We start from the raw sequence: 27214 nt of genomic DNA, 5'->3' as shown, positions 1-27214 counted from the left end.
TCAAATTAGTCCTCCCACTATCACCACTTGTATAAAGGTTAAGCTGTAGATACCACAAATTGCCTGTTTTCAAGAAGGTTGATGCAAAATCTCCCTAACAGAAAACATGGTAGCCCGCAGCAAAAAATCAGTATTAGTGATTTTACAAGCCAAACAAAAATAGCTTTACAGAGCCAGAAGTAGCTACAGCTCATGCTCTAATTAGGCTTCCCACATCTAGAAGACCCCCAAGTGTTTCTGAAGCAGCAGGGACTCTCACAAGGGAGATTCATTTCATGTTCAGCAACTTTTACGGTGCTTAAGCGAACACTAATTCTGACAAACTTCATAATGTAAGGATGATTTCAACGCTTGATGCTGCAAGGAATGCACTGTCTCAATTCAGTGCCTGATCAACAGGGAGTGCAAATCACTAAAAAGCTTCTTCTCACAGCCTAAGCTCCACAGCTCGTTGCCCATGTGGAGAGCAGAATGCTAAGGGATTCACGGGAACAGTTTCTTAAAAAGAGGAAGGGGAGTGTTGTTTTTCCCTAGCAGACCAAGGGTTAGTTTACAGTGACTAAAGACCAGGACCAGACGCCTTTTATAACGAGCTGCAGTGCTCAGGATGTTATCACGGAAACAGAAGACAAAACATCCTTCCTTAACCTCAAACCCAATCCACACCGAATTTGGAAGCACTGAGGAGCACAGCATTTGGTTGGTTTTCTGTTGTGCAGTGTGGATTAGTCCAGTCAGGTGAGTGGGGATGGGCATTTGCTGGCAAGTAAGTGTCTTTCCTCACTGAGGTTTTAATTAGCAACTGTTTAATTTAGGTTTAAGCAGGGTCCCAGCAGAACCACCACCAGGGAAGCACACAAACTGAAGAACAGGCCATGTGCTGAAGCCTAGAGGGCTCTATGCCATCATCCTCCCTCTTTTTTAATGAGGAAAGAAAACAGCCTTGAATTCTGAGCAAAAACCTGCTCTGTTTGAGAAAGGCTCAAAATCCAGCACCATGCCTCAAAATAACCCAAACACACATAGGCACATGTGTACATAAAGAACAGAGTATACATTGCTTAAGCACCTAAATAAACCCTCAGTTTTGAGAAAAAAAATTCTGAAAGAACTCGTTTTACCTAGTGGTCAGATTAAGGTCTCCTGGTTTCTATTCCTGTATCTGCTGCCAACACCAGTGCTATAAATTCCAGGCCATTTCACAAGAAGGGATGTTTCTAGCTGTGACTTCAAGTTCAGCAGCATGGACACCAAACATAAAACACATCTGTTATCATATGTTCTAGACCATTTAGCCAAGTACAACCAACTCCAACCTTTCAGGCCTTTAATGAAATCATGAGGCTTTTGTAAGAGCTCTTGGCACAAGCTCTGAGGGATGAAGGTCCAAAGTCACTCTACCAGAAAATAATAAAAGCCATCAAACACTCCAACGAGTGTTTGAGAGCTGCTTTTGAGCTTAACAGAGAAACACAGCAGAAAGAGCAGCAATGGGCTTGGGGCAGTTTGCAAGGGTAGGGAAACGAAACATTTCTCCCGTTCTGCACTCCTCCCATGGTTGTGGCTCTGCTGTAAACCTTGACTCAATTGAAGGTGTGTATCACACAGAAAAGCCGAGGAACAAGCAGTCAGAGCACGTGCTTGTCCTTTTAGAGCTTTACACCCCAAATGAAGCTGGTCACATAGAGTAAAAGTGAAAATACCCTCGGGAAACACTACTGCTTGACAGCCCATACTTCAGAGCAGATTCACAGCTTGTGAAATCCATTCAGACCTGCTTTGCATACCAATTTTACTTGAATACCCTACAGTTTCTACTTCTATTTGCATGTGTCCTATTTTGTCCTACTGTCTCTGACTAAAATGCACCACTGGAGAATGTATTTCTCACCGTATCTGAGGAAGCAGATACACCTGTCTCAGAGACAGGGACAATTCCTCTGTGACTATACAGCAGAGCCAGGGCCAGAAGGCAGAGTTCCTGGCTGGTTGTCCCACACGTTGCCTTTCAACACACCACAGCAGTCAGCATGACTAAAACATTCTCCAGAGGACAAAGGGAGGTTTGCATCTCCCTGAAGAGCAGGATAGTGCAAGAGTAACAACCAGCCCCTTGGTACCTCATGAGGTCATTGATCATCTTGGTACCCCAAACCTCTACAGCTATAAAATCCTCAAAACTCCTCTATCAAGAGTGAAAGATAAGAAATGCTGAAATTAAGACAAGTGCCCTTTCTTTTCCAAAAGGAGGATGTGTGCCCTTCTCTCTTCTACACTTCACTGCCCAAAAAACCACCAAACCCAACACTTCACTCTTGTACTTTCACACTTAATTACTGCTTTTCTTAGCACACGAACTCAATAATTTACCTATCACTTTGAGCCAGACAGGAACAGTTATTTGTGGAGTGACATCACCCAACTGCTCCATGTAAGAGGTTCTCTAGAACAACCATTCTTGTACACAGCTGAGGTGCTGTGACGTGGGTAAGGGAGGTCAAAGTCCAAAAAGACGTGTTAAGGGAGACAAATCACTCACAAACAGCTGCACAGTGCAAACCTCTGAAGGTGAGTGACTGCAGCTACTGAGGGTGAACATTGCCCAGTTCACTTATCCTGCAAAAATACCACAGCACATAAAGGCACCTCTACCCCAGTGCTGGGAAAGGTGGGTGGGAGGAAAGATGATTACTACTGGGACAATCTGGATTTAACCTTTGCTCAGAAATTTAGGGTATGTGACCAGAGGGCAGTTTCAGAGCAGCTTTGTGGACTTCAAACTCCAGTGCTCCCCAGCCATGCACCAACTGGAAGAATTTTTTGCACACTGGGTTGGTATTACATCCCTGTCTGTACAGCTCATCATGAGTTTTGCTTGTCTTAATGTGACGTCACCTTGATCTGAATCAATTTTCCACTGTAATACTTGGGGTATTTTCAGAGGAACTGATACCTAGTGAGTTACTCCCCACCCTGCACTGGTGCAGTTGATTATTTCTGCCTAGGACAGCCCATCAGTCCTTGCTGAACACCTTCCTGGTTTTACAAAACATTTCCTGAAACCATCAAGATAGTTTTAAATTGTTATCTTCAGCATGCGTAAGGCCAACTCCACTAATAATCACCACAAATAAGATAAGCATGATCTATTTCATCACTCAGTTCATTAATACAACATTATCACACCCGAATTATATAGTGGAAAGACACTCAGAGCCTTCCAGGGCAGCAGTGAACCCCTGACTACCTAGGCTTGACTGTGGCTTTCTAAATATCCTCAAAATCCTCCCACAGCAGTGTCATCGAACTGAGAATTCCCTGACTGCTTGTCAAACAGACTGACAGTGGCAGTGGACAGAGTTCAAGATCCATTTGGATAATGCTCTCAGGCACACACTGTGATTCTTGGGGTGTCCTGTGCAGGGTCAGAAGTTGGACTCAGTGATCCTTGTGGGTCCTTTTAACTCAGGGTACTCTATGATGCTATGATGACTAGGTTTGACAGCTCAGGATGCAGTGGTAAGTTTGAGTGACTAACGACATGTCTAAAACCCTCAGGAAAACTGCAGTCTTGATATACTTTGAAAACCTGAAAAAGTGAAAACTGTACATGCCTTGCACTGACAACAAGACTATTTGGTGAGGAGCAAGCCAGATACCAGAGCTACCTGCTACAAAGCAAATCACAAGGAAAAATGGAAAGGCTGTCCAAACCCCACAACACTTCCACAGGAAATACAATCAGAAACATTATCTGCTGCATTTTAAAGCACACTAAGAAAAGATAGAACCAGTAAAGGTCTTAGAGAAACCCTTCAAGAGTTCAAACCGCTAACTTTCATTTTTTTGCTTCTAAAGGAAGATGCAACTGCTCAATCTGTTTTTTCCAGTGAAAAAGCTACTGCAAACACAAAAGGAAAGGGACCAACATGTTTCCAAATATCAAGACAAGAGGAGGATTCCTGCTATTAAGGACAGCAATGTGAGCAAGGGGTGCTCAAGAAAGGCTTTCAGCACAACTGGCATACATTTGAGAGGCAGAAAAGCTTCACGTTCTTCTTTTCTCTAAATCCAAGGTTTGGTTTAAACTGTTTTATTGTACATCCATTTTACAGTGCAGACAAGTTAATTAACAGAGCAATAAAACCCTTAACTTGGCATCATCTGGTCCTAAAATTTGAAAGCTTTAGGATTCTACTAGCATAGACTCTTGCATTTAATATCGATTGCTTCATACATTACAGCTTCGTAATTTTTACAGAATGTGAAACTCTCTTACTCAGCTCTTTGCCAGAAAGACACCAGGAATATTTGACAACTAATTATCTACAGAACAAAGTTCCCTAGGTTAATTACACCTCATGTGACACATTCAAAATATATTTGAAAAAACTATGCAATAGTTTAGGTATTCTGATATTACTGAACTTGTGTTGTGTTGTTCTGATATTACTGAACTTTGAGGACCTCACTGATGGTCCTCAAACCCCATAGTTGTTAAGTTATGCCTTGAAATGCAGAACACTTATTCAGCTAAACACAAAGCTGCAAGTTAAAATCTAATGATTTAAGCCAGCAGTAAGGATATTTGCAGGCATCTCCCACAGCAGTCAGCAATGAAACTGTTAATACTGATACTCTCCACATCCTGACCTCAGAATTAACCACCTTACTGGGTAATTCATGCTTCTGAGCATGAATTCCTCCCCAGCTACAAACTCAGAGGTTACACACAGTCTGTAGCAGCTCCAGGTTTGGCAGCAGCACAGTGAGTTGGTTTCTGCAGTGGCTGCTCCCTCCCACCTCACTCCCCAAAGAGACAACAGGCACCTGTACACTCTATCAGATTGGAGAAGTGAGGAGCAGAGTTAAGGGAGGGGATGGATGACTCACCTGTCTCAGCTGACTGGTTGGCTGCACAGACAGCTACACCAGCAAGTGCAGGGTACAGCTCTACAGGGAAGCAAGCACCAGAGGAGATGGGAAGGAAAGGAATAGGGCAGGACTGCCTGAGCAGGCACTGCCATGAAGGAAACACCCTTCATTCCAGTTTCAAAAGACACAAAAGGCCTGGCCTGTTCTGCAGTTCTTGCAACAATCCACCCCAAAACTTCCACGTGTAAGAATAGTTCCACTTGCTCCAAGTTTTATCGAGGCAGAGTTAAACACAGCAGGTTATGGGAAGAGGGGGACGAGTTTAAGAAGGAGCATGTGGGTAGTGCTGCTGCAGAGGGGCAACAAAACCCCAGGACTCAGCGACTGCAAGTGGGAAGAAGGGAAATGGGGAAGCAGGAGTGAGGGATTCAGCTGAGGCTTAGAGGTATTTGTGTTTCCTGATGATAGGCTTATTTGGGCAAGTGTTGTGACAGTGGTTTTCAGAAACTGTCTACAAACTGCAGCTGGGACCTTTAATGGCTAAGATGGAAATAAGAGTCAGGTCAGCCATACCTTCCTAGCTTCACATCAGCTTTACACCGATCCTGGTGAGAGATAGCTGAAGATTTCTGCAGCATAGACAAAAACCCCTCAGCCTTCATGCATGAAAGAACTCTCAAGTTCAGGGGCACTTAGAAGAAATATCAGTGGGCTCATCCATCAAGTCTCTCTTTCTGCTCCATACTTTCAACCATGACAGCTGCTGGTCTTTCTGACAAGTTTAATTCTTTACAGGTTACATCACCAACATGCAGAGCAAAAGTCATCCCTTCCCTCTAACTACACACCATGAAACCACACACAGGAGGAAGCAAAGCTTTATGGCTGATGTTCGAAATGACACGTTAATACCAGTGCACAGAACTTAAACCTTTCAGACACACAACGTTGAGTGCTGACTGCAATAACCTCTGGACCAACTGAACGATCAGTATTTACTATGAACAACCAGTATTTAATCATAATTTCTTGCACACCTAAGACATATATGGGGCTTTCCTGCCAGTCCCTGGAGCACACTCTGCAATTTGCATTTGAGAGGAGACAGAAGAAGGGAAAGCCCATGTTACACTACCCTAAAACAGCTGCCCCAAACGTCATCCCCACCCAGGTCAGACCCCAGCTGCAAAGGCTGCTCTCTCTGCCCCATGAAGCTGAACTCTGCCTTTTCCTGTTAGCACCAAGAAGGATTTACAGCCTCAGGGATCTAAGAACGGCATTATCACCATCTCTTTGAACTGCATCTTCCCCAGCTTCAAAATACATCTGGAACTCCCCACCCATGCATGTCAATCCCCAACCTACTGAGAAGAGTGATATAAATGGTGTTGAAATCTCATTTTGGGATGAAAAAATGAAAATTACTTTTAACAGGATCACAGAGGATTTTAGAGCAGCTGCTGCTCAGAAAGGATCCGAGAATCCCTCCACAAACTCCTGTCAGTTCATGCCAAGAAGCCTATTGAAATATACACATATAAAATACATTATTTCAATACAATATAATATATTACTATAATATAAATCTATTTCCTGTAGTTGTTAGGATGGGCAACAGCAGTTGCACCTGCACCTTTGGGAAAGCATAATTTAGCTGTGGCCCTAAAACTTACCAGGGATACTGATGGAGAACAAAATGATATAAATGCTTGTGGGAAGGAAAGACACAGATTTTTTTATTAAACAGACTTCACACTCCAGCAAAATGGAAAAGGCTAACTAGCAATAATTAGACCAGAAAATAAACCTTAAAATACCATAGAAAGTCCTGGCACTTTCCCATAAGTTATGAAAAATCACCTTCCACTCTCTCCAGGCTACCTGAAGCTTTCAGATGCAAGGCTGCCTTACACCAACACACACCACAAACTAAAGACCTGCCTCAGCAGTGCAGAGCTTGCACAGCCCTGTTTGCTAGAATTTTATGCAGGAGTCTCATGGATGTTGCTTAGAGAGCCAACCCTTGCCTCAGATGGACTGGAGTCTATGAGGCAAGTTCATGGAAGGAAAAGAAGAAAAGTTTTGGGTTGCCACAGGAAGGGTTCACTGTGCTCATTTGGATTATCCTTCCCTTGAAACAGAGGACATATGACTCATACCAAGCATCAAAGTCAACAAATCCTCAACATCTTTATTTTTCCTTCCACCCTTGACAGCTCCTCACAGAAGTTATTACTGGGAGAGTGTCACAGCAACAGCCCTTACATCACCATCTATTCCCCCTTCCTCCTCCACTACCCCAATTGGAACAGGCATGCTATCACTGAGCCAGCTCATGCAATTCTTTATTCTTTGCAATTTCCTACCTCTCATTTGAAAAACAAATACTTCACTGTTATCTAAAAATATATTAAAGCATTGCCAGCAACTCAGCACTTAAAGCAAAACAACCATCACCACCCAGTGTGAGTGCACAATAGAAGTAGCATTTTTGGTAAGGCAAATTTTTAAGGAGTTCTTGTGAATAGCAAGAAAAATAATTCAAGTTACAAAAAAGAAAGGGCTGCTCTGTAATGGCCAAGAGAACTCTGCTCTGCCATCATGAGACTCAGCCAAACACAGAGCCTGAGGGCAGGAATGGAGACTGACATCTGACGGCAGCAGCCTCAGCTTGGGCTGTGCTGATCCAACTCCCATCCCAAGCTGATCACCAGGGCACCAGCACAACTACTTCACATTAAATCAAAGACAACCTTAGCTGAAAAGAAATCTAGAGAAAAAAAACCCACAAAACAAAAGCAAACCAAAACAAGCCAAAACAAAACAAAACAAAGCACAAAACCAAACAAAAAAGCCCCAACGAAAACAAACACAAAACCCACCAAATCCCTGTTCACTGCCCAGTCCACAGTGCAGCTCTACAAACGTCTGTGCTACCACAATGAGGGACACAACACAGAGTATCCTGTTTGTAAAGCTCAGACATGTCCCCAAGGCAGCGATTCCACAAGGGGAGTTTGTGACAGAGCTTCTCCCAGTCCTTTCTTCCCTGCAGCCATTCGTTCTCACCTCTCACTCTCCACCCCCATGCTGTGCTGGCCCAAGTGTTTGAGAAGCTAGTCAAGACAGAATAGGGTGAAAGAAAACCAACCCATCGTTTTCAAGGGCTCAATTTTTGCCAACTTGCTCAGTCCCAGAGGAGCTTGGTCACTTAGGTGAATTCTGTATCCACAGAGCTCAGGAATTAGCAACTAGAGGAAAAGCTCAAGTGGTCCCTGCACTGCACAAGCAATGGAGCCTGATCAGGACTCAGACACTCAGTGTACTCCAGGCAGTTGGGGCAGCACTCCAGTGATGTTCCTGCACTGCAAGATTCTCTCAAAACCAGGAGGAACAATATACACCATTGCACAGAAAAGTACAACTTAGATGACCTATAAAGAAGACAGAGCAAACATGGGAGAAGGAACTTGCTTCCTCCTATCCCAACTCTGATGCACTTACACATCTTTTCCCCTTTCTTTCTAATCTTCTTCCCTATTCTCCAAATGCAGCAGCAGAATGGGAACTGGCAAATATGCTCCATGTTCAGAGATGACTAGTACAACAGTCAGAGCAATATTCAAATGATTTGAGAAGAGTTCCTACAGTATCTAATCTAGAGCCCCATCAGCAGAGTACAGTAAGACCTCAATTATCCTATGGATCTGTTCAAAGAGGAGTTACAATAAAACACAAATCTCTTAAAGGCAAAAGAATCACATTTACTTTTTAGCTCCCACTATCAGCAGCTGTCATTTTGCTTTCATTTCCAGGCCTGAAGAAGCAATGCCACGGGTTTCATAACTGATGCCTGAAACTGTGCAGAGAGGACAGAGCTTCCTCCCCAAGCCTCAGACAAAGACCTCTTGTAATCCTCAAAGTCCACCTGACAATGTTTGCCTTAGTGTTCTCAGTAAAACACTTTAGCCCAGCGCTGAGGAGTCTCCTCTGGCACAGACTGCAAAGTTAACCCTTTGCAATCAGTTCCAAGTTCTGACCTATCATGATCTGAGGATCGCCAGAAGGTTCTCTGATTTTAGATTTCCCAAAGTACTAAACAGAAAATGGAATTCTTAATAACCATTACTAATTTGTTGTCATATGTGAATTTCATCCTTTGTAATTCAAAGAGTTGATTTACTCATCATTTAGACAGTCTGTTTAGACAAAAACAAACAAAGCAAACCCAACCCCCAAAAAACCTCAAACAACAAACCAACGACTCAGTGTATGTTTCTAGGGGGAAAATCTTTGAGTGCTTGACTATTTCAGGATAACAATTTCACCTGAAGTTTGCAGAACACACCTCAGTTACCTTTTTTCACTCCATTTCCTGCAGCTGTTGAAGAAAGGGTTAAAACCAGGACATTTTCAAACCTAGAGATTAAGTGTAATGAGATCAAAATAATAAGATTACCATAATCTGCCTCACACACATAGCTAGGATCAGCCCTAATCTCTTCATTTTGAGACAGATGGAAAAAGCATGAAATCAGAGATAACAGGAGGCCAATTTCCTAGAACCAGAAGCTTTGCAAGGTTCACCATAGCTGTAAGTCAATATTTTGCTCGGTTTGTACCTATTTAACCAATTCTAACAGAACATATTGGATGGGAGAACTGGGCATCTCTAAATCCATACTCCACAAACAGGAAGAAAAAATAATACATCGCAGTGACTTTAATCTACTGCAGAATATCAAAGACCAAGAGACTAATTTACTGAGCCTCCAGCCAATACCATTCCCAAACGATTTAACAGGACGTGCAGGGAGTAAAGAGTCAATCAGCTGGAAACCAAAGATCTCAAACCTGCACGGGCATGGGACTGCTCACTGATTTTACTGTAAGGTGGATAAACACCTACAACAGCAATTTGTATCTGTGACCAGATTGACACAAAGCAGTCACAGGAAGGGACAGTTTTAACTTGGTTTAAGACAGCACATGGAATGATGCCTTACCCCTTCTTTGTGCAGGGGGAGAGGGGAGGCAGCTGAGAGTGATGTTGGTGGCCACTGTCCTGCCACCTCGGTGGAACATGGCCAGGAACCAGCATTGAGGAATTGAGGAATAAAAGCAGAAAGCGAAGCATGCTTTTAGTGTTTTAGCACTAAATAGGATCAGGATAATGCCTTGAGATTAACTAACGCTGTTAAAGGAAACAGAGGTAAGCAAGAAACAATCCAAGGAATTAAAAACAGACTAGTGGTTATAAGATAAATGGAAAATTACTTTCCAAGCAGCTAACAGCTCCTGACTTTTTCCCAGAAAAAAAAAGTCCAATGCTGCAGGACAGCAAAAGCCTGAGGCTCTCTAATTCCAAGGCTGCAACATGAGATCTCTGAGGTTCCATGTGAGTTTAGCAGCACTGTAAGGTAGCTACACAAACACCCGAGCAAGGCACAACAGAAAAAAAAAAAAGGCACCACAAGATCCAATCTCTTACCAACCAGGTTCACATGTCAGCTCAGACTAATTACTCTGTAACTCTTAGAGCAGTTTGTATGTATCTGCTCTTAGCCAATAACTTTACAACATGTCTTAATTCAGCCACAAAGGCCTGTTCACACTCTCCCAGCCCTCCAGATTTTGTAACATGTTATATAGACACAGCCACAATAATTCGGTTGGTCTCCACACAAATCTCTTGCTATTGCCTGAGCTCTGCTTGTGCATGTGCAGAACTCGCTGCTCCACCTCTTATCCGTGCATTTCAAATGTTACATTTAACTCTCCTTTGCGGGGGAAGACAAACAGATCTGCAGAAAGCACTTACCAACCGTTTCGTTTTGGGATGGATCACTGAGGAAAGCTGCAAGGAGACCTAATCCCATCAGTTCTGAGGGCTGCTCACACAGCCCTGTCCCCACAGAACAGCAACAACAGGACAACTTTACCCTCCTGGCAGAGATATTTTTTTGCTATCACAATCTTAAGCAACCCTTGCTTAAAACAAGACACTTCTCATAACTAGATTAGAAATTCAGTTATAGAGCAACATTGACTAAAATAAACAGAAATTAATGAAGCTTATCTTTCCCTGGACAAATCAAGGCAATTTCAGTGCACACAGCTAACAACGTTTTGGCTCAGTGTGACATGAGGAGAGGCTGAGGGAGCTGGGGGTGTTCAGCCTGGAGAAGAGGAGGCTCAGGGGAGACCTTAGCACCCTCTGCAACTCCCTGACAGGAGGTTGGAGTCAGGTGGGGGTTGGTCTCTTCTCCCAGGCAACCAGCAGCAGGACAAGAGGGCACAAACTCAAGCTCTGCCAGGGGAGGGTTAGGTTGGATATTAGGAAGAGATTTTTTTAAGGAGAGAGTGCTCAGGCATTGGAATGTGCTGCCCAGGGAGGTGGTGGATTCACCATCCCTGGAGGTTTTCAAGCTGAGACTGGATGTGGCACTTGGTGCCATGGTCTAGTAACCACGGTAGGGTTGGATCTTGGAAGTCTTTTCCAACCTGGTTGATTCTATGATTCTATGACATAAAAGCTCAGTTTTCCACAGCATAAACACCATTTAAGGCACCTAAACCACTAATTTACTGCTAAGGAACTGCAGCAAAATTTATCAGCTGTATAGTGAGGATTTTAATCAGTCTGTTATTGATTGATAACGTTTATTTATCTATTTTTACGGACTTATTGTCTAGTAACATCTTGAATTGAAGAGGAAATGTACAGGTGCTTAAGTTTGGCTGATCTTCAGAGTGAGAATCTTCAAGAGAAATGGGAACACTTCTTGTTTTCTGGTAACTGTGAAGCTGCCCTGACTTCCTCACTAGTGGGACACACACACAAGAGGAAGACACTTGCAAATGGTTTGATGCGAACGTTGAATATCATCTGACTCACTGCTGTCACATTTGCATAATGCAAACACACAGAGCCAGCAAACCTCCCTGAGAGTGTCAGTGCACAGACCAGACCAGGCACACTGAATGCAGTTTGCACCACCAGCTCCAGAACATTATGTCCACTTATAAACCTCTCCCAGAATGTCTCCAATCTCATCACACAGAACACCAAACCTGAAGAAATGAGATTCAGCCTTACAGTACAACATGACATTAGCACCAGTGATTTTCCTGCCCACGTAACACCGAATGAGGGAGAGGGAGAGGATAGTAAAGAGGCCCTTTGATGGAAGGAGCTTTTTGGGGGACTTGCTTTTTAAGGCCTGAGATGGCACATTGCTGTTTCCTTGCATCTCTGTTTCCAGGGATGGGCACAGCCCCCAACAGATCAGTCATACTTCAAAAGACACCAAACAAAAACCCCAAGCAACCTGGTTGGTTTAAAACCAACAAATAATCCCTAACCAGGATTATGCTGGTGTTGCACTAATAATCCGAAGTTCAAAGACAGTTCAAACAGTCCATTGTCACAGGCTGTTCAAGCCACCTCTGGAGGTTGTTAGGAGGTGCAGCTCTGGCCATTTGCACCTGTCCAGATTCGGCTACGAGAAAGATTTCAAGTAACAAATATACTGAAAGACCTTTGTTTGCCAGAGACAGGAGGTACACTCCAAATTCAAAACTTCTGGGCCTGCAAGAAGCAAACTCCAGTTGCAAAAAAAACCACTTCGCAAGGCAAAGACATTAGATAAAACAAATATAATCACACAGTAAAAAAACGGATTTCAGAGGATTTTGCAGCTAAATAACCTTTGTGAAAATACATTTAATCACAACTTTGCTTCACAGGTTGTTGTGAGAAATAGCTCTAACAACTTTAAAACCAAACTGCACCAACTGGTTATGCTCAGTTATCTAAGTTCCCCAAACAGTTTGTTCCAGTTATAAATCCTTCATTTCTTTTCCAGGTTTCCTTACCTCTTTGATCATGAGGGATACAACTTGTATGTCAATATTCTTAGCATTGTATCCTCTGTAATTTAATTAGGAAGACTTGGGAAAAACCCTTAGCCACCATCAGTCCCAGCTGTTACACAACTGCCAATATTCCATTCCTGCACAAAGCCTCCTCAGTGCTTTCCCAGCAACTTCTGCCTTCAGCATATGCAAACCCCAACATGGCAAACACACCAAGTTCTCTAAAAACAGAGTGGGGTTGGTGTACCAATGTCTCATGTTGATAACTTTCAGAAGAAATGTATGACTGTTTTCAGTCTGCTGTGGGATAATGAACTATTATATCCCAGAAAGCTTTTAATGACATTTAAGTGTAGCCTATTTTTAGGACACAACAGGCCTTAGTTAACTCAGTGCTGATTCACTGTAACACTAATCCATTTTTCTTTCTTCTCCAAACTCATCATTAAATTATGGTTCAATTTCTAGAGAACCGATAGGATACAGAATGAAACACCCACAATTCTGTACTCATAAAGTTGGAATAACAAATTTTGGAATCACAATGGCCTCAATTTAACCATAAAGAGCCCAAGAACTTCTGGCCAAACAGGAAAGATGAGCCTTTCAAAGAGAAAAGAAAACACCCCCACCAGAGCCTGTAAAAATACACATTCCTCAGGAGACTGGGAAAAGAATGTGCTTTGGTAACTGCTGATACAGAGAGGAGCTGGAGAAGGACATCTGAGCCATAAACATGGAATCAGATGGCAAAGGTAAGGATCATTCCTTTAAACCAACAAAAGCTATCAAAACTAAAGGGCCTACATCAAACTTCAAAAGAGGCCAATCTGGAATGCCAGAAGTCTAGTTCTGGTGTCCTCAGCATCAGAAGGACATGGAACTGTTGGAGCAGGTCCAGAGGAGGCCACAAGGTTGATATGAGGACTGGAGCATCTCCCCTGTGAGGACAGGCTGAGGGAGTTGGGGCTGTTCAGCCTGCAGAAGAGAAGGTTGTGTGGAGACTTCAGAGCAACTTTTCAACCTCTGAAGGGCCTACAAGGAGCCAGAGAGGGACTCTGTGTTATGAGCTGCAAATAAGGGGTAATGGGTTCAAATTGAAGGAGAGGAAGTGTAGGTTGGAGGTGAGAAGAAAGCTTTTCCCTGTGAGGGTGGTGAGACACTGGCACAGGTTGCCCAGGGAGGCTGTGGCTGTCCCAACCCTGGCAGTGTTCAAGGCCTTGCTGGATGAGCCTTGAGCAACCTGCTCTGGTGGGAGGTGTCCCTGCCCAGGGCAGGGGGTTGGGGCTGAATGATCTGTAAGGTCCGTTACAACCCCTAAATTCTATGAGTCTATGATTCTATTCTATGATTATGAATGGCAAAAAGTGGAAAGACACCAATAACTCTTCTGAAAAGAAGAAGGAAAGACAATCACAGTGCAGCAAGGACTGCATGTGCCAGGGAGCTGCTGGTGGCCTGTGACACACACTCATCGCAGCGACAAAACACTGTTCCTGCTCTGACTGAAACCAGCAAAGTGCAAGGCCCAAGAACTCCAAAGCAAATTTAACTTCTGTTCTACCTCAGGAAAAGTCCTAATCCACAGCTGTGGGGCTTACTGAAAGGAAACTTCTGAATTACACCCCAGAGGGGAGGAGAGAGGGGAAAATGAGAAGCATTAAAAAAAAAAAGGGAGCAACATCTGCACGTCAAAGTGATGCTTAAAAAGAAAACCCCTTGTGTAATTAAGTTCCTCTTTCACTTCTGAGCTAATAAAATAGCATTTGTTCATGTCTAATTCTCTCCACAAAAGGAAAATAAAGCATTTAAATGGAATTTACTCACACAACGTTGAGTAGAACTTTGTGTCTTTAACAGACTGAGCCTCCAACAGCTCAGTATCATATGGGCTGGGATAAGAAACACTTGCCCAAAGTAGCTCAAGGTCAGGAAGAAAACCAGTATCCTAATACAGGAATAATTTCTTCAATTTAAAAAGATGCACGACTTAAAATATCTCAGAGGAACAGAGAAATAGGAAACTGAGAAATGCTGCCTCTTTTTTTTTTAATGGAACATACTATTAGAAACACCAGCAATCTCTGCAAGCAAAGTCTATTGCTGCTCTCTTGGCTTATGGGCAATAAGGAAAAAAAAAATCAAAGAGCCTTCTTGTATGAATAATGCAGAAATGCAGATACTAAGTGCCAAAAGCAGTAACTTGCTCCAGAATCTTAAAGTTAAGACAGCTGAGGCACAAAATTCTTTACTGAAAAGATCAGAGATAACTAAAACCATCTCCTAATTAGTGTCTCAAATTAGAAGAACTGTTCCAGGTCAAGAACAAATTAAAACAAGAATAGAACTCGTTATGGCTCCGCTGCAATAACCTGGAAGGGATATCAGAATGCAGGTCACTGACACCCTAGGGTATATTATTTGACCACAGACCAATTCTGAGCTCCCAAGTACATTATAGTAGCACAATATCTCCATTGTAAGTCTCAGTAAAAGCTAAGGCACTAAAACTCTCCCTTACTGGGAGATTCCAATCAGGAGATCAATAGCTTGACCACAAAAAACTCCCCCCAGGGCCCTGACAAAGGGTCAATCGTTCCTACACAACACAACGGGATTTTTAGACCATGCATTAGCCTGGATGCAGTCAAAAACTTCCTCAAAAGTGGAGTTCTGGGAAGACCTCAATGTGTGGAAGCTGTTTCAGTGATGTACTCACAAACCAGGATCAGGCCTTGTCTAAAGATATTAAAACACATCTCTTGCACCACAACAGATGCCAGTTGGTCCCAGCTGGTTTGCAGCAATACTGCCAGGACACAGCCATAAAACCTCCCTGGAAATTCAGCTATCCAATTAAGAGGACTCAGGCAGCTGCTTGGAGGCTGAGCTCTTCTGGCAGAGCTATAAAAGCAAAAAGCAATCTTCACCTCAGACCTCCACTTAATCAGTGGCAAGAGAGAACAAAAATATAACTCCATATAGACGACAGATGAATCACTCATTGAGATAAACTGGAACAGTTGCAAGGCTTTTCAAGGTTCTGTGTGGGATGTTTCATTTTAAAACCAACAACTCAGGCTTTTGGCTACTCTTTTCCACAAAAGTACTCGTTAACAGCACAGGGACCCTGTGCCCCATGTGGCTTGATAGGAGGTTACCATGGAAGCCAAAGGGTCAGTGCAGGGAGGCTGTGCCACAGGATCCCAGGACTGGCTGCAACTTCAGCAGTGGCAAAGTTCATCAAGACAGTGATTAAGTGTACCCAAACTTTAAAATTCATCGGTTGCACTGATACCTTTCAATACTAAAAGACCAAGTGATAAACGTCAGATTAAATGCAACATGCAAAATAACAGATGTGAGGAAAAACACAACCAAAACCCCCAAAGGGTCGAGAATGAAACCCTTGTGGGGCAGCTCAGACACCTCAACAGAATGCTAACCTGCAGCTCCTGTAAGTCACCCATGGGCAGTTTTCAGCAGCTGATCAGACTGCAGAGCAGCTCTTTCACCAGCATCTTGCTCTGTGTTCAATAACCTCAGCCTCTTCTCAAAGTTAAAAATAATCTTTCTTCTCCACAAACAAGCTTTAGGGGGAACTTATTACTCATAATGCAAATAGCATCAGCAGTGTCTCTAATCTCACTGCGACATCGTGCAGGTGTTTGTAATCCAAACAAGAGGCAGGTGGACTGAAACACAAGCTTTTCAGAGAAAAGAAAGCTCAACAAAGTTTATAGAAACACTGGGAGCCTCTTTTTGCTTCTGCTCTTCGTTTTTACATTACCCAAACAGAGCAAAGGTAACAGGTTGAGAGATTTCCAGACATGAGTAGCCATAAAGGGAAGGGGTGGTTGCCAGGAAATGTGGGTCAACTATAATCACTTTGCTTATCTCTACTTTTTGTGACCCTGGAGAGAAAGTTGTTAGCTTCAATCTGAGTTTTCCTAAGTAGGAAGGCTGGACTCAATGATCTTTGAGGTCTTTTCCAACCGAAATAATTCTATGATTCTAGAGAGGGTCACAACAGCTCTTCATCTGTCCATCCTGGCCGAGAGCACGGGACACTCAAGCTCTTTTTTTCAGGAGAAAAAAAAATGAGGAATGTATCACTTCCTGCTAAGGAGTAAGGAAGTGTCAAGACAGCTCAAGGCAGGAGGAAAGTACCCTGGGACAAATAGTCAGAACAGACGAATCCACTGTGTCTCTGACACCCTGCAGTTTCACGAGACACAGGGCAGAGGCGTTGGTGCAAGATGTATTTTAAGAAATAAGGACAGAAGTGAAGACAAGGAGGAAGCAGAAACAACTTCTGCTTCCTCCATTCCAGCAGTCAGCAGAGCTGAACTGCCACCCATGCTTTAGCACTTCCAGGGTTAAGGATATGTCTTGTCAAACTATTCTGTGAGGACATGCAAAACATCATAGAGACACAAACTTTAGCCATGGAATAGATGCACAGCAGGTTTTCCTGATATTGCCTGAGCAAGGCATGATTGTCACGCTGATGTTCATGTCACCAAAACTCAAGCATTGTGTGAAGGCAAAGCTGGGAAAAACATCATTTTAAATGCCCAATTTCACATTTAAAAGTCTTCCTTGTCCTTGTCTCCATCATGGCCTTGACTTCCTCCTTGCGTTTGTTCCTTCCCTTCTTCTGCAACTGCAGGACACACTTTGAGCTCGTTTGCTTCTGCCCCAAGAATTTGGGCATTTTCCCTGATTAGTTATGCCTCCAATAGTAGTAAAGCTTAGACCACAAGACCTGAACTGCATAGGGACCTCTTAAGTAAAAATGGCAGATTTTCCAGAGGAACTCACAAAAGATACACAATTCTGCAGCCTAAAATCCTCCTCTTTATTCTAAAATAAATTCACTTAGACCAGGAATCTAAGCACAGCCCTGTCCAAGCAGACCATAATCTGTTGCTAACAGCAGAAAGTAAAAGATCAAATGGTTAAAATACCATTTTCATAGTTCTGCTAAAGAAGTGCAGGTAACAAAAGAATACTCCAGATTTGACTGCAATAAGGACTTCTGATGGAAAAACCTACTCGAGCCCAGCAGGAGTTGAAAATTTTGTGCCAATTTCTCACAAACCAAAGGGCTGACTAGCTTAGACCACAAGTCTCCTGCACTAGCAGAGCTGCTGTGATTAGTGGAACCTGCTGGCTCATACATAACTCATGAAGAATTCCCCCCTTTCCTCCAAAGGGAAACAATTTTGCATAACAGCAGCACTTTTTTATTTTTTTCCTTTCCCCTCCACATGTAAACCTGTAGAGTTTTAGTACAAGTCAGAGCAAGAAGTAGGTTGGCTCGATGCAGAAAGCATGAATTCCAGAGACAAATTATTTAAATAAGAGGTTTCAGAGACTAACAGTGTAATTACAGTTGAGCTGAACTGGAAAAGAAGTGCTTTCTGCTCTCTGCACGAGGTCCAGCTGCAGTGGAGCCAACATGCAGCTCCCAACAGAGCGTGCAGCCTGGCACGAACACATGCAAAGGAGCTAACTCCAGCAGGTACAAACGGAATAAATCTACTCTGCTAAGGATTCTCTTCTTATATTTTATTTATAAAGGGCAGTAGCCTTTGAACATCACAATTCTAAATTAATTACCCCACAGAGGCTGACAATGGACTTCCTAGGTTCAAGTAGCTGTTACAAACTTTTGCCTTATTCCAGTCACTGCCCTGACCTGCCACCATGGGATCAAACCCCAACTGATCTGAGGAATCCTCAGTACCAGGAGGGTCTTATTTGCTTTCACAACCTCAAACAGTCAGAGACAAAAGGATCCAAGATCAGGTACAGAAATTCAAGGGAGCAATCACTCCTTAAGGGGATAAAAAGCCTCTTAGGCTCTTGAAGACATTTAAGACATTTTTTTAAATGGGTTTTTATTCAGTATCTAGAGAAAAACACTATTCTTTTTGTAAAGAGAGAAATACAGGCTGAGGAAAATTATGAACACAACCATTTAAAATGCAAATTTCAGCTGCATCTAGTAACTAATCAGGAAGTATTGTAGAGCAGCATCTGGGAATTGGGAATATAATAAATATCCTAAAAATAAGCTTCATGAGCAGTTTTGGAGACTGTCAGTTCACATTTTGCTCCATGAGAGCTCAGCTGTACAGCCCCATGTGTTTAGCACATGTCACCATGAAGAAACACACATTAAGTTTGTTAAACCAATTCTCACTTGAGTTGTCAGATGGTGGCACCAATCATGCACACAAGCCATGGGAACAAGTTCAGGCTCCACTGTGACAGTCTGCTTCACAATTCTGTTCCATCTGAACACCTACTCTTAGGAGGTGTTACAAGATGTCTTCAGAGTTGAAGGCATGTGTCACTCACACGGTGCTTTAAATACACAGCAACAGCACGTGAGCCTGGAAGGTGACAAACAAGGACAGCCTGAAGCTTGACAGATCGAGATGGACAACGCTGTGGGTCTGTCTAAAAAGATCTGGCTATCTGAAGCAAAGAAACAGCTTTGTACAGCATTCCCCACACTGCAGATAAGGAAAAAAAAAGAAACAATCCACCCCTAAACCCATAGAAACTATTCTGCTATCCTATTTTCTCTCCCAAGGCCCAAAGCATCTAAAAAAGACACTTACTTCCCCATGCATATTCCAGTCCCTGGTGTTTGCCCAGCCTGGGAGATAACATTAACTGCCACTGCAGGGCCAGCAGAGGAAATGAAAGAGCAAGAACAGCTGTGGGATAAAGCTGCCGATAAGAACTCGTGTATCAAACTGCTGCAGTTATCGCTGTGCTGATCGGCCTGGAAATGCAGAGCACATACAAGTCACCTACTCATCTCCATTTCGAATTTGAGAGAATTTTCAGAGAAAACTGGAAATGACAGAGATCAAAGGCAGCTTCCCTAACAAACTGCTAAATAAAGCAAGCAAAAAAAAAAACAAACCTTGAGACCCAGTGCCCCAGTGAAACAGATTACTACACAGACTCCATTTCTGTGTCTCTAGGACTGGGCACCAGAGACAGAACAAATGGTGACCTTGGTCATTTTTCTATGCAAATATTCCATTCCCAACTCACAGCTCCACCTCTCTGGCTAGCAACCATCCCACCAGCACTGAGAGAAGCAGAGGAGGGCAGGGGGTGAGGAAGGAAATAGGCTTATCCTTTGCTAATTAAGACCTCCAGAGTAGCTCAGACATCAACTAACACAGGTGAAAAATTCATCCAGAGTCCCCTGTGAGTTCTGGAAATCATGCTGAATCCCATAATGTGGCTATCATTTCTGCAGCTACCTCAAAGTGAGCCTGGCTATAACTACAGGAGATCCAGTCCCATCTCTTGGCTGTGCAGTGCAGACATACCCACAGACCTCTGTGCAGAGGTATGAGAGGCACCTCTCACTTCTTACAGCTAAAACAACCCTTTGGTGTCACACACCAGCAAAGGACATCCTGCAATTCAACACCACAGACCACAATCAAGGTGACACCACACACACACTCACAGGAAAAACCCAAACCGAACTCATCTCAGCCAGCTCACACGTGTTGTCCAACTCTTTGCTGATGCCTGTTAGGAGAATGGCTTTAAATAAGGGGTTTTTTTGGGGGGGTAGGGATGTGTGTTTGGATTTTTGCAAGTTGTTTATTGTTATGGTTCTAGAACTAGCTTTGATTTTTCAAAGCTTTCAAGACACACATAAATAGAATTATACAAAATTTAGCACGAGTTTTAATTCAGAGACAAACAGCAAGTTCAGTATGGAAATCTGCCAGCAGCAGGATAAGAGCTCATATTAATACAACAGCTCAGTCTCACAGCAAATTGTGAAAACACCCAAATGTTATCTTTAGTAGTTCTTCTGGTTTAGATTTCTACTGTAAAATTCATCAGGTTTGGTAAGTTACATTCCCCTTTTGCTCAATGTGAGATTAGAAGATATATTTGTTCCAGTGTTGTTAGGGCACTAATGCCTAACTTTCTTTCACTTTCAAAGAAATAGAATTAGTTCAGCACTTTTTTCCCCTGAGGTTTAGGCTTTAGTTATTGATTTCTGGTATACAGCCAACAGCAACTTGAAAGCACAAGGAATTTTAGCATGAGGTTATACAGATCTCTGCTTATGTTAGGCTGAGCTCTACACAGACAAACTGCATTCCTTGTCTCCCCTTGCTTAGTTGGATCCTTATTGATTATAGAGAGAAACCAGAAAAATCTGAATTTCACTATGAACAGGATAGGATCCCTCCTCCTCCTCTTCCCCCAGTTAGCTGAGCTTTGCACAGGAACTGAAAAACTAGAAATACGCTCCCAATCCTTTACACATGCCACTGGAAGTCATGATCCCTCTTTTCTCCCCCTAGCTGGGATCAAACTTTTACCAGTCTGATTTTTTAAAAAAATGAAATCAAAGTTAGTTCATGAACACCTGGGTTTGATCTGAAATTCTCAGGCAATCCCTAACCACAGCTCATATGAGAGAAACACCCCTGAACCAAGGAGGAGAGGTGACATTTTGTGCTGCCAGTAAATAAACCCAAAAGCACATCATGTTGGTTGCAGTTTGACACACAGGTTGGACAAAGCAGTTACATAATTTATCAAGCCAAAACCCTGATTTGCTGCTATATCTATGCTAACACTTGTCAGAAGTCTGTCACACTCAGAGTATGAGAAGTTGGACCTCACAGAGAAGCTGTAACAGCACTTCATTAGACTGGCAAAAGGCAGATGAGCTTCAATTAGCACCTTCTCCCTGGTTATCAGTGTGCATTACATGCTACGGCAAAAGAACAAAATCAGCTGAGCTGAGCTAGCTTTAATCAGCATCTTCTCTGGCATTCAGAACTCCAGCAGCCTTCAGGTACACACAGCTCACAAGAGCTCATCCTTCTCTGCTTTCAGTGACAAGTTTAAATCATCACAAAGAACTTCTAAATAAAAACACAGATGCTGTTTTTAAGGAGGAATTTGTTTACTCTTTGCTTTGCAAAGTCTACTTTACACTTTCAGTCTGGAATACTCCTTATTTATACTGCACAGAAACCCCTTCAGCAACACAGTCCTGCTCCAAGATATTTGCAAACACAGAATGTGTTTTCTTTTTTGGGCACACACCTCGTGGAGGTGAGGTAGCCCCTTCCCACCCCCTTCAGCCTGATGCCCAGAAAAGTTGGTTAATGGAACACAACTCTCCTTCAGATTACTATCACACACAAGAACAACAATCTTTGACAGGTTTGCACTAAAAAATTAAAGGCACTGAAGAGCTGGGCAGAGCAGGAGAATGCAACCTCTCACAGCATCTCTTTGTGACAGAGATCTGCAGTTGCCAGGGTGTCAAATCAACGACATTCCAGATAACTGTACTTGTGTTTATGTGCCTCTCTAATGTTCTGACAGTTTTGTCTTCTTAGACTGCAATATTGATCACATATCAAAGACAAATACCCTCTTAATTCAAGGCCACCAGCCAAGGAGCATGACCTAAATGCACCTTTACAACTCAATCATCACGTACAGCAGAACTGCCACTTACAGTTAAGTCACAGCACAGTACAGGTTGGAAGGGCCTCTGGAAGTCACCCAATCCATCCTCCTGCTCAGAGCAATAGCTCTAATTAGATCAGAGTGCTCAGGGACTTGGCTGGGTATCTCCAAGGATGGGGATTCCACGACTTTTCTGGGCAACCTGTTCTAATATTTGACCTATTTCACTACAAAGCATTCGGTGTGCAATTTGTCTGACTCATTAGATCAGCATTCACAGAAATCATCAAGACCACACTGAGTTCATCCCCTTACAAAAAATGGGGAAAGATGGAGGAGGTCTGTAAGGAAGGGATGAGTGTCAGAAAGATGAGAGAAGACAATTTCACCCAAAACAGGGAAAATCTTCACACTACTCTTCACCAAGCCATGAATTTCTGTTCTCTAGCACAGACACCATGACATGGGAAAGAGCAGAAGGGAGACTCTGCTCCCCTCATTTATCATACTGCTCCCTCCACTCTCAACTGCTCCACTGTATCCTGACACAGAAAAATGGTTTTCATGCAGGAACTGAAAATGCCACCTCAGCATCAACTGTTTGCAAACACTCAATCCTCTTAAAGGCTGACAGAAAGAAACAAAGTGTGGTTAGAAACAGTCACACGGACACAACCTGTAGTGACTGTCAGTGTATGATCAGAGTTGGGAAAATAATCTTGACTTTGTTGAACAAAACTGTCAAGCGATCAAAATCCTATCAAGGAAATCCTTCTTTTGGCATAGAGGGAAGCTGGTTTGTGTGTCACACAGAAGTGAAACCTCAAAATAAAAGCTGATGGCCTTAAAACACCACCTGAATGATTTTATTCATAAAAACAATCTCTAAGTGCCCCTGAATTACTTGTGCTGACAACTGCTGCAAACAGGAACTTATTCAGAAGATCACTTTGCAGCTATGCCCCAACCCGACACCAGAAGGAGAAAGAGGAAATGGAGCAGTGGTCTAGAGTTTAAAAAAAACAACTCAAAACAGTTGTAACATTCAAGATATTCATTAGTATGTTTAATGCTTCTGCATTAACCATGCAGAGATGGTTCTCAGAGCACCATGGCATTAACTGTACACTTCCCACGAGGTTAGGAAGAGAAAAGAAATTACATTAAGATGACAAAAGAAGAGTGATTTTTCTTCTCTCTTCTCCCCCTGGTTCCTGCCAAAGCACCAGCAAGTATCAGCACACTTTAGATCTGGATATTTGTACAAAAGCCAATAGTTTTGGAGGACATAAAACCTGAGTAACAAATATAGACAGACTGGAGTTAACTACTCCCAACTTCAATAAATACAGCAAGTGAAAAGGGAGAAGGCAGTAAAAGCGTCAGGGCAACTGTGAAAAACAAGTGAAAAACAGTAAATCAATACTTCAAGTGGGAATTCCTCAGTTTCCTTATCTTACTTTTCTAACTAACAGGACACCTTCACCCACACAGTAAGACTCCAGGCACCAAACAGTTCTTGTAAAATAACCATCAGCACAGAAGAGCAGTGATCCCAAGAGATGCAGCACTGTGCTGCACTCAGAAGACACAGAAGGAAGCAGCAATCTTGCCTTTCTTTGGGAAAGGCTCAGCAAGTAGTATTTAGAGTATTTAAAGTGTAGAGCAAGCTGTCAGTGAGCATCTCCTGAACTTTAGCACCACACACTGCTACAGAGCCACTGAGCACGGGGTAAAGGGACCCACTGTGCTGACAGGGTTACAAAAATCACAGAAGCAGCTTTTACCTTGTAGTGCCCACAAAAGAAAAAAAAGAAAAAAAAAAGGCCAAGCACTTTTCCTCTTCACTCAGCTGTCTTACAATTGCAAGCCAAAGGTCAACTATCTTCACTTACTTTTGGAAACCAGCCACAAGATTACTAACAACCAGCTTAATGGCTACAGTTCAAGTGCTGTTCAATCAGGTCCCAAATCTGTGGGTATGCAGCAGTAATGGCACATGACATCATAGGCAAGTTATCTGCTGAGATCAGAGCAGTCAGACTGGGCATCTCTGCCTTCCCTCCCCACAAAGAGCAACTTCCAAGGAGTGGGAATTAAAGCCTCAGAGATTTTGTTCTTTCCTTTGTGTGGCCAAGGCACAACACTCTGCAGCAGAACAATCCTTTGCCATCCATATGCCACCAGACTAACGTGGCTCTCTGGAGGTACATCATGACAGGTGACTCACATCTAAAGTGTTCACTCCCCTTCCAGTGACACGTGTCCCTCAGCAAGGGACACTGAAGACTGAAGGTGCATTTGACATGTTAGAAGTTGATTTCTCTTCCCAATTCATTTGAGGACAGGAGGATTGACCTGGTTAGTAAGAGAGATCACATGAGGCACATGACTGGGATACCCTGAGATTTCTCAGTCATGGGCAGAGCAGTAACAAACAGATCTGGCATGGCAGCTGGAAAGTAATTTCCACAACCTGAAACTCATTCGAAGCAAAACAGACTTTCGAAATGACCAAGTGCCACAGAAGTTTGTCACTTCTAGTGAACTGTGACAACTCTAACTGGTTTTGGCTTATTTGCCTGAAATTTTCCAGCTATAGACAGTGAATCTTACCATGCTGCACCCAACTCAGCTCAACTGTGCTGAAGGATTCCTGAAACTCCTGGAGTTCCCACTGACTTTAGTGATAATCTTGAGGAATTTACCATTTCTATAACTCAGTTTATGCATCCATGAAGTAACATGTAAAATTTACAAACATTTTCAGAAAATGAGTTGAAAGAAAAGGAAATACAGATTGAAGAACTGTCCATCAATGCTCTGAGGAAATGTTCAGCCTAAGTTCTGGGTAGAGTAGGAAAATCCCTCTCTGTACTCTAGGAAAAATACAATTATCAATGCAGTGTAACAGCAAACACAGCACCATGTTTCTATTAGTGTGACAAATTTGGTATCTGTGGGATGACATCAAGTGGATAGGATTCCAGAACATCTTACTGTCAGCCACTGTGTGCAGTTGTAAGAGGTTTGGTACAGACTGAACTTTTAAAAGCCTAAAATAAGATATTTTGCCTTTAATTCTTCGAGAAGAAAATATTTTTAGTCGATGCAAATTTTACAAGACATTTTTTCATGTACTTCAGCAAACTTCTACAGCAAACTAGGTGAAAACATTTAAGAACACGCTTTAAAATAAACTGTATTTCATTATACTTCATTTTTCCTTCCTGTTCAGCATTTTCTACAAGCTGACTTCAGCTGTGTTCTACTTTAAATGCATTCTAAGAGTTGAGGGCAGCTAGTAGTAACCCAAAAGAGAAGAATACAGCTCAAGTTAAGAAAAACAAATGCAAGATTCTAACAGCAGCTTCTAAAACTGTGACAGTCTCAAATGCTTAAAACCAGCCAAAGGAGAGAGTCTGGTAATTTACACACATTGGCATTGAGGTGTACAGGTGTAAAAGGAGTTTTCAGGCCAATTATGGCCAGGGATGTGTAGGACACATACAAATGCAATCACTTTATAAATTAATCTCAAAGCAGGATACATTTTGCAGCCTTTCTCTCTTGATGGCCACACACTGTTAACAAAGTCACAGTTGTGTCACTGAAATATCAACTATAAAAGACATTTATTAGGTTTATACACAGAGGTTGGTTTTTCCCAACTTATCTTAAAATAGTTAAAATCAAGTCTTTCCCTGGCAAAAATTTTGAGCAGATGAGTAATCCCACTGAGGTCTGCAGGACTTGATTTGTCAGCACACACACAGTTACAGCCTTACATCTGCAGCATAGGCACCTCTCAAAACCGTATCTGCTCAGAGCATTTTAGAAAAAAAAGCAAAAAACCCAGCTTAAAAACACTTAAAGACTAAACACATCACATTAGGAAGGTAAAACCCACCTGAAACATTTATGGAGAGACAGTGACTCTGAATGAACTCCATGAAAACATTCTGCAATATGACTCTTATTGTCTGGAAGCCACAAAGCTCTGAGCTGCACTTCACTGAGGCCAAATCACTATGGATTTTTGCATTTTACCCTCCCCCCAAATAAAATCTGGGGCTTGTTCTTTGTGTCCAGCTTTATTAAAGTTTTAGAAATTCAAATATTTTTCAAATTCCAGTAATATAGTCAAGATGAAGCCTAAAAAGCCTTTGATATATTGAAAGAACTATAGACCAAAATTCTTCTAATGCACTTCAACATCCACTTATATCTGCACAGATCCATTAAATATTCAGCCACAAGCTTATCACTGGAGTTCATCAGGACTGAAGATAAAACTCAGCTTCAATATTTGACAGCCTGATGCTCAAAGATTATCTACTGAGAAATAATCCAATCGCTGTTCTTTGATATTGGAATCCTTGGCAGGAGGCAAAGGAAAGGCATAGCAAATTGATCTTGATTACTTTATGAGGCTTCCTCTCAGAAAGGGGAATTCAGTATAGAGATTATCTCGTACTTATTTGCTACTGTGTTTATGACTAAGTGTTCAAATATTCCAATCTCAGAAGGGAGAATGGAGAGCTGCATGGTTAACAGAGAGACAAAACAGCTTCTCCTGCTCGCGGAGAGGTGTGTCTGGGATTGAGGAGAGCTGGAGGTTCTCTATGGAAAGGAGATGGCGTTCCCTGGGGACCCAGGAGAGGGTCAGCTCTGCCCGGCAGGAAGAGCCTGGAGGAGAAGCCGAGCAGCCTGGGGGTGAAGAGGGAACTCCCCGCCCGCTTACCTTGAGGATATCTCCCCGCTTGAAGCTCAGCTCGTCATCCGCGGTGGCTTTGAAGTCGTACTTGGCGATGGCTTCCATGCTGGGGCTGCCGCGCACGGCGCTGCGGGCGCTGGGGCAGGAAGCGCTCCCGAAGCCTGCGCTGCTCCCGCGGCGGCTCCGTCTCTCACATACAGCGAGGCCGGGGGACGATCCGCCCTAGGGGAGGGGGAGGAGGAGGAGGAGGAA

The 27214-nt window shown here is 42.8% G+C and overlaps 1 protein-coding gene across 2 annotated transcripts in view; it reads right to left on the bottom strand.

The window, feature by feature from the left end:
• GRB2 (growth factor receptor-bound protein 2) overlaps positions 1-27140 on the bottom strand; it is a 42922-nt gene extending 15782 nt beyond the window's left edge. The window contains exon 1 of one of the 2 annotated variants that reach the window (XM_009083081.1): positions 26990-27140. In XM_009083081.1, coding sequence (XP_009081329.1) covers positions 26990-27067 — 78 coding nt within the window. In that variant the 5' untranslated portion in view covers positions 27068-27140. The remainder of the gene's footprint in view (positions 1-26989) is intronic. The other variant, XM_009083082.1, reaches the window with a different exon arrangement.
• Between the last annotated feature and the right edge of the window lie 74 nt (positions 27141-27214).

The sequence above is a fragment of the Acanthisitta chloris genome, unplaced genomic scaffold, assembly GCF_000695815.1.
Source record: "Acanthisitta chloris isolate BGI_N310 unplaced genomic scaffold, ASM69581v1 scaffold22799, whole genome shotgun sequence".
Lineage (NCBI taxonomy): Eukaryota > Metazoa > Chordata > Aves > Passeriformes > Acanthisittidae > Acanthisitta > Acanthisitta chloris.
This window is presented reverse-complemented; position numbering and strand designations above follow the sequence as displayed.